The 13,082-nt window shown below is 37.6% G+C and overlaps 1 protein-coding gene across 1 annotated transcript; it reads left to right on the top strand.

Annotated features, from left to right (window-relative positions):
* The first annotated feature begins 5,377 nt into the window (after positions 1-5,377).
* LOC121242323 lies at positions 5,378-9,384 on the top strand. Its single transcript, XM_041140202.1, has 6 exons — positions 5,378-6,019; positions 6,371-7,228; positions 7,318-7,421; positions 7,509-8,289; positions 8,401-8,523; positions 8,632-9,384. The coding sequence occupies exons 1-6, from the start codon at positions 5,378-5,380 to the stop codon at positions 9,382-9,384; spliced, it is 3,261 nt and encodes a 1,086-aa protein (XP_040996136.1).
* The last annotated feature ends 3,698 nt before the right edge of the window (positions 9,385-13,082 follow it).

Here is a 13,082-nt window from a genome sequence, read left to right as displayed (position 1 = left end):
AAACACCATCATTAGTACGTTGCGGCACTAAAAGCCACTAGCTATTTTCTTTGGGTATTTTGTAAGTTCCACCAAATAATAATCACTGACATTTGCGGGCATATATTGAACTTTAAATGAACATCATAATATTGAGATGTTATCTGCATTTTTGAAACGCCTCAAGTTTAGATAAAAATCCATAGCGATTTATTTTATATCGATGTTTAAAAATCCTTCCGTAATAAGATAAACCACAATAAAAAATCTATATAATATACAAATTAATAATAAATAATTGATCATTATTGTTGTAATAGATAAAAAATTACAATCCAAATCACAAGAAAGTGATTTTGAGAACAACTACTATATATAATATTATTACATGTAAAGATAGACTTTATTTCTATTGATTGCTTGAATCCCTTGGTTTTTCACTAGCAACTTCAATATCTCCAAAATCGCAATCGAAATGGTTTCTAGAATCCATTGGTTCTGGTCTTCTCCTTGTTCTGCTTTATTATCTACATTTTCAATACACGTAACCGAAATCCGTTACTAAAATTTTTATAGTAATCAAAATCTTTGTTATGAAACCCTAGTCTTTCGGTTTATGTCTATGGGTTATTTGGGCTAGGTCGCAAATGGGCCATATTTGTAACTTACTTTTATTGGAGTTTGTTTCGTTAGTTGGATCGTGGGTCACTACGTGGGCTTATCAGTCATGGGTCTGTTTCTTAGTGGGTTAGTTCCATCACGTGTTTGTTCATCATGGATCTATTAGTTGTTTAATCTGTTCACTACAAGGGTTTGACTTTTAGAGATGAATTAAATTTTGTCTCTAAAAATTATTTTTAAAGACAAAATTTACATTTTATTTTCAAAAATGCCCGAACTACTAAATTCGTTAGAACGGATAAATATCCATTCGAACAAGATATTTTGTGATGAACAAAGTCGTCTCAAAAAAGTAAAACCGTTCGAACGAAACTAAATAGATTTAAACATGAAATTAATGTCTGTTCGACCAGTATATAATCTGTTTGAATAATAATATTGGTAGGAAGTTAATTTATTTTTCCCGAGAAAAGTTAATAACCGTTCGAACTTAAATTTCTTTGTTCAAATAGAAATTTTTTCCATTAATTTGTGCATATATTTTTTCCATTAAAGTAATAAATATTTTTTCCATTAATTTGTTATATTTTCAAAATATAAAATGTCTATATATTATATATTATGATTTATGGTGAGTTAAAATATTTATAAATTCATAAATTAATTTTATGTAATTAATTTCAGAACTTTATAGTGATTTCTTTTATGTTAAATTAATATAAATATAACTTTAAAGATAGTATCATTTTTTATATTATCATGAACGGCAAGTACAATGAAAAAAATAAACAAGGTAGCAAATACGAAAAATAAAAACCATACATTAATTACATCTCAAATATATAATGTTCAATACAACATAAAAAAGTAAAATAATAACTAAAACGATCAATATTTGCTAAGTAGATCAATATCCTCTTGTAACATTTTAATGCGTCCTTCCAGATCCCTAAACTTTTCCATGATGGGCTCAACGAACTCCACAAACAGAGCTCGTACCTGATCCAAAGTAGCCCCAGGAGGCTATCTCTCAACAGCGGCAGTACTACTGGAGGCTAGATCTGTCAGCATGACACTAGGTTGTTCTGGTGCAGTCTTTTGCAAATGCCCCTTACTCTTACTGAATGTGATCTTGTTAAGGGGCCCTATCTGTGGCGACCTCCGCTCAATCATAGACACTATAACCCCCGATTGGAGTAGAAGGTTAGATATCAGCAATACAAAAGGTAGACTACCTCCACTGGAATAGAGTGACTCCAATCGAATGCAGAGGAGGAAATACATTACTAGATCAATGGGGTCCCCCCATGCTATCTGCAGTAAAAATTTGGCTCGATCAATTCTAAAATCAGTCTTGTGTATTTTCGGATCGATGTTATAGCCAACAATCAAATTAAGCATTTTGAAAAATGCTATACAATTGGCCTGTCGGATCACCTTGCTTCCATTATATGGAAAAGCCAAAGGATCTTGCACTAGCTGACGCACCTGATCGTCTGTGAGACCATCATCAGGTAGATCCTCATCCTCACTACCATCCGACTCTACTTGCGGGGCCAGCGTGGAGGATGCGGCCGGTGTGTTGGAATCAGATGGTGCAGCCGTTACAGGATATGCATCGCCCACATGTGGGATGTCAAGGAACTCAGCAATAATGCGGGGAGAGAAAGTAATACTCACTCCCCAGACCGATAAGGTGTAGAATAGAGCATCAGCGCTATCCTCTCCCATGGCATGGTAAAACTCATCGACCATCTCTGGATATGCAGCCCCCCGCTGCTAACAGATCTGTGTCCATCCCCGCTCGGTGAAGATGGATTGTATGCTCTGTCTCTCCCATGAAAGATCGAAGAAGTCAAACAAAATGATCTCACACTCGACAAGTATAGGCCTCATCTCTTGAGCATGAGATGCTCCCCTACTTTGGCTGGGTTGATCTCTCGCACGTTTTCTTCCACTGGATGTCATTAGCATACTGTTTAACCACAAGCAAAGTAAGAATATAATTAACCATAATATTTAAATTATATTATTGAAGAATTATACTATATTAAACTGAATTGAAATAATTAGTTCGAACAGAACATATACTGTTTGAACTAGTAAAATCTATTCCAATGGACTATTCTATTAATTCGATCCGGCAATCTTTGTTCATTCGAACGAATTTATTTTGTTCAAACCGAAATAATATTGTTTGGCAACTAAGCATTCAAACATACTAAAGTTAGTTCGAACAGGAACAAGCCAAACAACCATGGCTGAGTCGACTCAGCCCCGAACTTAAAAACTCAATCTAGATGTTATCATTTGTTTTAATCGATAGAAATGATTAAAGAGTGAAGCTCAATCATTTTTACCGATTATATTGATGTTATTTCTACGGAATACACCAAAATGGAGGATTTTGAATTCGAAATCCATACCCCCCCCCCCTCCCAAACACAACCCATTTGAACATAAAAGCAAACAATAGATGTGTAGACTTGACTCATACCTCTTAGAAGTTCAAATGTGGGGTTACTAGGGCAGTTGAGTCGCAATTTTCGCAGCGGAGATAAAGGGAGAAATCGAAGGTCTTGACGGCTACTAGTTAGAACTGGAGTGATTTGTTTTATTCTATTCGAACTAGGTCTATAATGATTGTGTCGTCTCATTCGAACTAGATAAATATCCGTTCAAACAGTTATTATACTAATATATATCTAATTATATTACTAATAGTAATATATAATAATATTAATATTACAAAGTATAAAAGTATAAAAATAAAACTAATGATAGTATTATAATAATTTTATTTAATATATTTAGTATATTATTTGTAAATATATTTATTCTATTATACTAAGTACATACTAAGTACTTAGTATGGCTTAACTAAGTATTTAGTATACAATAGCTTAACTATATAGCTACTATATATAAGTTATGATAACTGTACTCATATAGTTTATATAATATTATAACACTAACTATAGTTACTAGTTATATAACTACTATAGCTATTATAAGTTATGATAACTATACAAGTTAATATAATTAATATATATATATAGTACTTATTAGTTATATAGCTATTATAGTGTAAGTATTATATAGTTACTATATAGCTATAGTTATTATATGTTATGATAACTATACAAGTTAATATAATTTTAGTTATATAGCTACTATAGTGTAAGTATTATATAGTTAATGCTATAGATATTATAAGTTATAATAACTATACAAGTTAATATAATTAATATATATAGTACTTAGATGACCTCCTCTTTCCTAGAAAGGTGGAGATTTTCTCTCTACTGTTCTCTGAACGTAGAGGCTCTCTCTTGGACTTTGTCTGAAGAGAGTTTCTGCCGTGTGTTCCCCCAAAGCAAGGTAAAGAGTTACGTTATAGCTAAAGATTTATCTAACCTTTACGAAGGTTTGAAACTTACGGAAGAAGAGAAGGAGGAAGTCCTCATTCCAAATGAGGAAGTTCTATCTTTTATAACAAAAAGTAGGAATTGTTTGGCTGCCCTTATTGTTGCACAGAAAGAAATGAACAGAGGAGCCTTTCGGAATACCATGAGTAAAGCTTGGAAAGTAGAAGGTCAGGTTTCTTTCAAACACCTTGGTATCAACAGGTTCTTGATTGAGTTTCAGAATCATGTGGAGAAGGAGCATATACTCTTGGGAAGACCCTAGTCTTTTGACAGGGCCTTGGTTTGCTTATTTGATTGTGAAGGTTGCATGGCTCCAAAAGACATTGAGTTTATGGAGGAACCATTTTGGATACAGTTACAAGACCTGCCTTTTGCAGGAATGAACAAAACCATGGGTGAAAAGGTGGGAGCAGCTGCGGGAACTGTTATATCAGTTGACGTGGATGCTCGTGGTATGGCTTGGGGTCATTTTCTTAGAGTTAGAGTTTTACTCAATATTTGTAAGCCTCTCATTCGGGGCAGATTTATCAATATGGGAGGAAAACGCTTTTGGATTCCTTTTAAGTATGAGAGGCTTCCCTTATTCTGTTTTCAGTGTGGTGCCATTAAACATACTGGCTTGTCTTGCTCAATATCTCCTATGGGGTGTAATGTAAGTGAAGGATCAATACCTCAGCTCGGTTCCTGGCTAAGAGCTAGCACACAGCTGAGGAACTCTCCAATCTTCAGCAAGAAGGATGGTGATTGCGAAAACATAGGGAGTTGGCGCCAAAACAAAAGTGAAGGAAGCAGATATGAAGATGATGGGATGGGACAAAACGTCACTAGCAAACCCAAAGTAGGCGTTGAATAAGCTGACCTTGGGAGTTCTGACAGCCACCAACTTCTGGGACCTATACACGAAAAGGGCAACTGGTGCAAAACTAAAGACCAATCTGACCCTTCTATCCAGGTAAATTCTTATAGCTTTGAGACTTCCCACTTGGTTGATATGCATCCTAAGGACACTTTGGTTTCAAAAGGTGTCATATCAAACCTAGAACCCTCCCTATATCACATTGATCAAGACACATCGATCCCTACTAGAGACTTGGTTCAGGGCAGCTCACCTTCTCAGAACTCACCCACTAAAACTGCTGCTGGTATTGCTAATAAAAGAAAGTGGAAGAGGAGGGCTCGAGAGTTGGGGCCTAGAGGAAACCATAGTCCAACTGACATGGTTATGTGTGAGTCTAGTGACCTAAATCAAGGAAAAGGCCTGGTGTCGAATCTCATGGGATTATCATGACAAGAAAGAGAGCTAAACAAGCTCAGTTGGCAGTGGCTGGTTTCCAGCCCTGCCAATCCCCATGAAACACTTAGCATGGAACTGCCGAGGGCTTGGGAACCCTCGGACAATTTGTGAGCTTCACCTGATGGTGAAGGAAAAGTGCCCGGATGTTGTGTTCCTGAGTGAAACAAAATGTAGAAGGAAAAGAATAGAACTTACCCGAGACAAACTAAGTTTTGACCACTGCTTTTCTGTTGACAGTATCGGAATGAGTGGGGGTATTGCCATATTTTGGAAAAGAGAAATAGAAGCTGAACTAGATTCCTACTCTCATAACCACATATCTATTTCAGCTTCCTCTAACATCCCAAGCAAGAAATGGACCGTAACATATTTCTATGGACAGCCTACTACTGCTAAAAGAAGTGCAAGCTGGGATCTTCTTAGGCTTATTCATTCCAGAACTCATAATCCCTGGTTGTGCATGGGGGATTTTAATGAGATCATGTTCCAAGATGAGTACTTTGGCTCTAACACCCACCCCTTTAAGCAAATGGAAGAATTTAGACAGGCCTTATCAGACTGTAGACTTATGGATATTGGCTTTGGAGGGTCAAAGTTTACTTTGTGTAATAAAAGGGAGGGCTCTGAATTAACTAAATGTCGTTTGGATAGAGCCCTAGTCAATGATGAATGGCTTAACCTTTTTTATTCTAATCAGGTCTTAGTCCTACCAAGACAATGTTCATATCACAATCCCTTGTTTATTAATTGCTTCAACTCTGCCCAAGTAGCGGCCCCTAAGCATAAGATTTTTAGATATGAAGTTGCATGGGGTAAAAGAGAAGGATGCACTGAACTCATTAAAGCTGCTTGGTTAAAAAAACCCGATCAGGCTTCCAAGCTTGATTTTACTCGAGAAGGATTGAATGTATGCAGGGATAAGCTCAAGATTTGGAGCAAGGAGGCTTTTAGACAGCAGAAAAGGCTCCTTAACCAGAAGAGAGAACAACTTAGACTATTACAAGAGTCCAATTCTGGTTAGTTTAGTAGTCAAATCAATGCACTTCAGAGTGAGATAGACGGTTATCTTGAAGAAGAAGAGCTGAAATGGAGACAAAGAGCTAAACAAAGATGGCTTAAGGATGGAGACAGGAACACTAAATACTTTCATAAGTGTGCAACTCAAAGGAAACAGATGAACAGAATTAAGCAAATCAAAAGTGAAAATGGGAGTGTGACTTTCAATAAGGAAGAGATTGCAAGGACCTTTCAAGACTATTATCAAAACCTATTCTCCTCTTTTAACCCAAGCAATATCGAAGCTGCCTTGAACTCCTTCCCTCCCTCAGTCACTACAGAAATGAACTGCTCCCTTGCTAGCCCTTTTTCTGAACATAAAGTTGTAAATGCAATTAAGGACATGAACCTCCTTGGATCACCTAGCCCAGATGGATTCCCAGCTGCTTTCTACCATCAACATTGGTCCACAATAGGCAAGGAAGTGACAGCAGTAGTCATAGAAGTTCTAAACACCAGAAAGGGTTTTGAAGAAATCAATCAAACATTTATTTCTCTGATCCCCAAGAAGAAGTGCCCACAATCTGTTCTAGATTACAGACATATCAGTCTCTGCAATGTCTTCTATAAGATCATCTCTAAAGTAATTGCCAACAGACTCAAGCTCATTTTGCCTAACCTCATTTCCCTCACCCAAAGTGCATTTGTTTCAGAAAGACTGATCTCAGATAATGTTATTGTTGCATATGAGCTGTTGCATTCCATGCAAACAAGGTTAAAAGGGAAGCATAATGGCTTTATGGCCCTTAAGCTCGATATGAGTAAAGCATATGATCGAGTGGAATGGGACTTTTTAAGTAAAATAATGAGGAAAATGGAATACCCCAAGAAGCTTTCACCCCTTTTAGAGGCATTAGGCAGGGAGATCCCCTTTCTCCCTACCTATTCATCATTTGTTCTGAATTCCTCAATCATAGTCTAAATCAAGCTGAGATGCAGGGAGTTATTTCTGGAATCCCAGCTGCTCGAGGCTCCTTTCATGTGAACCATCTTTTCTTCGCAGATGACAGCTTGGTTTTCTACAGATCAAACCCAGATGAATGGTGTAGACTATAGCAAGTATTAAGCAGCTATGAATAGGTATCGGGCTAGAGGCTTAATCTTGAAAAAACTTCAATCTTTTTTAACAGGAACACCAAACTTGAGGTCCAACAAGCCATTCTACAACAATCAGGAATCAAAGCTTCAGGATCCTTTGATAAATATCTGGGGTCACCATCTTATGTGGGCAGGAATAGAAGCAAGGCTTTTCACTCAATACTTAGCAGGGTCAAAGCTAAGATGGTTAATTGGAAGAGTAATATGTTGTCTCAAGCTGGGAAGGAGATCCTTCTTAAATCTGTACTGCAGTCAATCCCTACTTATAGCATGGGGATCTTTAAACTTCCCAAAACTATTCTTAGAAGCCTCAACCAGCTTTTGCAATCTTTCTGGTGGGGTCAAAGCAATCATAGATCTAAAATCCATTGGTTGAGCTGGCAAACTTTAGGGAAATCCAAACAGAAGGGGGCCTTGGGATTTAGGGACTTTGAACATTTTAACTTAGCATTACTGGCTAAACAAGGTTGGAGGATCATTCAAAACCCTCTATCTCTTGCAGCTCAGGTTCTCAAAGCCAAATATTTCCCTACCTCGGACTTTCTATCAGCCAAATTAAGACCTCATGATTCATATGTGTGGAAGAGTTTCCTACTAGCCAGACCAGTACTTAAGGCAGGTTTGATATGGAAAGTTGGTGATGGAAGAAAAATCAAAATTTGGCAGGATCAATGGCTTCCATGCCCATCTACATTTAGAGTGCAATCTCCTATCCACATTTTAGAGGCTGAAGCTCAAGTTGCTAATCTCATCAACCCAGTCACCATGCAGTGGGATCTATCTCTCATTTATGACATATTCTCAGCCTCTGAGGCAAAATTAATTAGCAGATCCCTATTAGTCCATGCAGGAGCCAAGACATGATGACCTGGAGATGCTCAAGCAATGGAAAGTTTTCTGTAAGGTGTGCCTATCACCTTCAAGGCTCACTTAAAGAGGATAGAGTGGGGCAATCTTCAACTCAGAATCCCAATTCAAGATTCTGGAACAAAGTATGGGGTATCTGAGTACCTCAAATCACTAAATCCTTTCTTTGGAGAGCTGCTTGTGAGTCTCTTGCCACTAAGCTGAACTTGCACAATAGAAAAATTGTAGATTCACCCCTCTGTCCAATTTGCTCTCTTCAACCAGAATCAGTCACTCGTGCCATTATAGTCTATGAGCTCAAAAAGAATTCAGAAATCAAGTTTACTTGAAGGATCTTTTAAAGATACTCTGACCTCCATAATGGATCACTTATCTCCTCTGGAGATCATTGAATTTGTTGTCACTGCAAAAGCTATTTGGTTTAGAAGGAATACCTGGCTCTTTGAACAGCAATTCCAACCCCCTTCTCAAGTGTCAAAGCTGGTCCAAGTAGAGATGGCTTCCATTAATTTTTGGCTGGAGAATGGGACAAAACAGAAGGAAATCCAAGAACCTAAAAACAACAGGTGGATTGCTCCTCCATTAGATGTATTCAAAGTTAATTGGGATGCTGCCATTGATAAAGGCAACTCGAGGTTGGGGATTGGTGTGATGGTTAGGAACTCAGAAGGAGCTGTTATGGCATCATTGTGTTCATCAATGGACTTGTTCCTGGATCCACTCCTTGGTGAGGCTGTAGCAGCTCGAAGGGCTTCTTCTTTTTGTTCAGAATTGGGATTACAACATATTATTCTTGAAGGTGACTCTCTATCGGTGGTGAAAGCTATTCAACACAAAGAGGATAGTTGGAGTGATACTGGTCTTGTTATTAGAGACATTAAGGTCATGCTATCCAAGTTTCTTTCTTGGTCTGTTCTACATGTCCATAGGGAAGTTAATGAATTGCACATCATTTGGCAAAGTTTGCTCTTAGTTGCCAAGATGATTGTATACTTATTGAGGACTATCCTCCTTGTATCCAGCACTTGCTTTGATGAATGAATTAGCTTATTTTCAAAAATATATATATATAGTATTTATTACTGTATATAGCTACTATAGTGTAAGTATTATATAGTTACTATATAGCTAATGCTATAACTATTATAAGTTATGATAACTATACAAGTTAATATAATTAATATATATAGTACTTATTAGTTACATAGCTACTATAATGTAAGTATTATATAGTTACTATATAGCAATAGCTATTATAAGTTATGATAACTATACTCATATAAGCTATGTAATAATATAACATTAACTATAGTTACTAGTTACTATTAATATAAGTTATGATAACTATACTTATTATATTTTATATAACAAGGTAACAGTATAAGCAGACCCATAACATTGGTCTCAAAGCCGCGTTCCTGCGAAATGGCAGAGGTACTCAGTAGTCCCAGTTAGCTGAAGTAGTGGCATTGTTTAAGGGGGAGAATATACACCTGTGGGAAGAATAAGAAAATCAGAAGAACATGTTAGAGCAGTACTACAACAAATTAATAATCTAGCATCTAGCTATGAGCAGTTAGCCGTGATAGTTGGAAATCCACATTCAGGTGAAAGGTCCTCAAATTTGAATGCTAAGGTTAGTAATAATCCATTTTTTAAGGGAAATTGGGGGGTACAAGCCAAATCACTTAGGTTGGAATTCCCTAAGTTTGATGGCTCAGAACCTATGGAGTGGGCTCTTAAGGCCCAACGATTTTTTGCTTATTATCATATACTTGATGACCAAAGGCTACAAGTAGCCTTCTTTCACATGGAGGGTAAGGCCCTCTCTTGGTAATGTTGGTTGATGGACTCAAGCCCAGTTCACACTTCGGATGAGTTTGTAACTACCTTAAAGGTTAGGTTTGGGCCCTCAGCATATGAGGATTCAGTTGGAGAATTTACAAAGTTAAGACAACCAAGTACAATGGAGGAGTATCAGATTCAATTTGAAGCATTATCAAATAAAATCAGTGGAATAATAGATGAGTTTCACATTAGTACCTTTTTTAGTGGACTTCGAGATGATCTTAGAATTATTATTACTATGTTTAAACCTTCCTCACTTTTTACAGCTTTTGGTTTAGCCAGATTACAGGAGGAGGAAGTGATGCGCCGTTCCCAAGGATTGCTACCCAGATCCCAAACTCAAAACACCACTAACCCAAATTTTTCACTAAAATTACCTCCACTAGCTCCCATATTGAGACTTCCAGCACCACCAAACAGACCAAACCCGAGACCTCTTCCACCCAATCTACCCAAAAAACCCACCATACCTATTAGAAGGATCACACCAGCACAAATGCAAGAAATGCATGAAAGGAGCCTTTGTTATTATTGTGATGGCAAGTTTCAACCAGGACACAGATGCAGTAGACCAAGGATATTTTTATTGGAAGGACTAGAGGGGGAAACAGAAGAGGCCGAAGCATCTGAAGGGACTTTATCCATTATACATTCAAAGGAATTTGATGAAGATGGGGTAGAAGTTGGTGAATTGCTTGGCATCTCCTTACATGTCATGGCAGAATCTATTTCCTAAAAGACCATGAGAGTGGAAGGTATGATTAACCATCAAAAGGTGTTGATTCTTATTGACACAGGTAGTACTCATAGCTTTGTGGATCCATATGTAGCAAGGAAGTCAAAACTGTCAATGGGAGAAAGCCAGCTGACAGTTAAGGTGGCTAATGGGGATAGCCTCCATTGCCAAGGTTTTTGTAGGGTCGTGCCTATTCAACTACAAAACCTAAGGATTAAGACTAATCTATATTTATTAACATTGGGAGGATGTGATGTGGTTTTGGGAGTGGACTGGCTAAGGAGTCTTGGTTCTATTTTATGAAATTTTGTTAAACTTACTATGAAGTTCAATTTTAATGGTGCAATGGTTCAATTACAGGGATTACAAACCCCCCCCCCCCCCCCCAATGAGACTTTGGAAGAATGTGATAAACCGGACTTTGCCAAGTCTCTATTCCTATTTTATTTGGAGAGTTATTTTAGTCATTAGAAGATTCTAAGTGTTGGAAGGAAAAGCCATAGAGTATATTGTATTTATTATTATTATTATTATTATTATTATTATTATTATTTGGATCCTAACAGATCTAACAATAGGGAGTCCAAAAGAGATGGGTGAAGGAAAGAGCCCGACAAAGCCCATGTAAATTTCAGCCAACTAGGTTAAACTTAGGGCTTCGAAGCCCAAATGTGATTTCTAAAAATGGGTGTAGGCACCACATGGCACAAGAAGGGCCATTTAGTCTTTTTCTAGAAAGAAATCTACGGAAAAAGGCAAGAAGTGACACTTGTCAAACATGCAAAAGGATTCTAGAAGAATGAGTGGAAGAATCAAGGAAAAAGGTAGAATGTTTCGGCCAAGGGCTTACACGCCCACTTGCATGGCCCATTCCCCTAAGAGTGACACTTGTCAAGCTTGAAAAGGTACTTTTGGAGTTCCAAGAAATATATTGCTTGGGAAGTGAGAAACACATGTTCTAGAAGAAGCTTTTTGGAGCAGCAAGAGAGAGGGGGGGGTGACAGCAACTCTATAGGGGAGACTCAAGGGTCGCCTTGGGAAGACAAAAAGCCACTAGAAGTGACCTGGGGTTTCGGCAAGGGCAAGACACACACACGCCCTTTTTGCCACATGGCAACCATGCACACTAGTAGGGTTTCAAGAAAGATTAGGGTTTTTGTGTTTTTACCTTTGAGCCACCAAGTGCATTGTATCTAGACAAGGAAGAAGGGCAAAATTGGAAGGTGAGGCAAGATAGGGTTTCGGTTTTTTAGAGCCACACGCCACCCCCACACAAGGCAACTTTTGGATTTCCCATGCAATCCCATCAAGGGGGAAAGGTAAGAGTCTTTCTGCCAAGTGGCATCGATATAAAGGCTCTTGGATTTTTGCTCAAGTTTTCAACTTTCCTTTTAAGGATTTTGGCAACCACCTTTTCTCTTCAAGTTCTTACATTTTCTCACCACTTTCTCACCAAGCAAACACCACCATTTCTCTCCACTATTTTGAGAATCACAAAGATTTCTCCTACACCATTCGAGAGGAAGGAAAGCACAAGGAGGTAAAAACCATTCTATCGTTTCTCACACACACACACAGCCAAGAGGGAAAAACAATACCAAGTTTTGGATTTAGGGTTTTTCCCACATGTGCACACACTCTCACTTTAGAAACTATAGTTTTTCTTCAAGAAGAGGAAGGGCCCAAAAAATATCTTTTGTTTCAAGCTCTTGAACACAAAGTGTAGAGGGATTAAGGGCCACGGCCAACACTTAGAAGAAGGTTAGGGGTTCTTAACCTCAAAAGTTTCAAACTCTAGGGTTTCTCATGAAAAAGCATTTTCGAAAACCCTAGATGCATGCACATGACCACTCTTATTTCGAGATTAGGGCTTCTCTAGTTGTTTTCTATTATGTATTGCATGTGTTTTTCAGATTTTGCTAAGTTTATACTTCGGATTTTTGTAAGTAAACTTCCAACTTACTTTGGATAGCACTTGTATATATTGTGTGAACTTTTGTTTGTCTTTCATTGGTTGAATCTTGTTATCTTGTGGTATGTATATTCGGTTTTGATATTAAGATGAAATGCCATGTTTTTATGATGGTTTGTTGAAGTGTATTTCGAATATGCCATGATTAAGGTTTCGGTTTTGACATGTATATGTGCTATGCAT

The sequence above is a fragment of the Juglans microcarpa x Juglans regia genome, chromosome 8D (genome assembly GCF_004785595.1).
Source record: "Juglans microcarpa x Juglans regia isolate MS1-56 chromosome 8D, Jm3101_v1.0, whole genome shotgun sequence".
Lineage (NCBI taxonomy): Eukaryota > Viridiplantae > Streptophyta > Magnoliopsida > Fagales > Juglandaceae > Juglans > Juglans microcarpa x Juglans regia.
This window is presented reverse-complemented; position numbering and strand designations above follow the sequence as displayed.

Bases quoted from the DNA above. Each gene is read 5' to 3' on its own strand.
- LOC121242323 (XM_041140202.1), top strand. From the start codon at position 5,378: ATGAAACACTTAGCATGGAACTGCCGAGGGCTTGGGAACCCTCGGACA. The intron at 7,229-7,317 runs GCATTAGGCAGG...GCTGAGATGCAG, and splicing joins AGCTTTCACCCCTTTTAGAG to GGAGTTATTTCTGGAATCCC. The intron at 8,524-8,631 runs GTGAGTCTCTTG...GTGCCATTATAG, and splicing joins CTTTCTTTGGAGAGCTGCTT to TCTATGAGCTCAAAAAGAAT.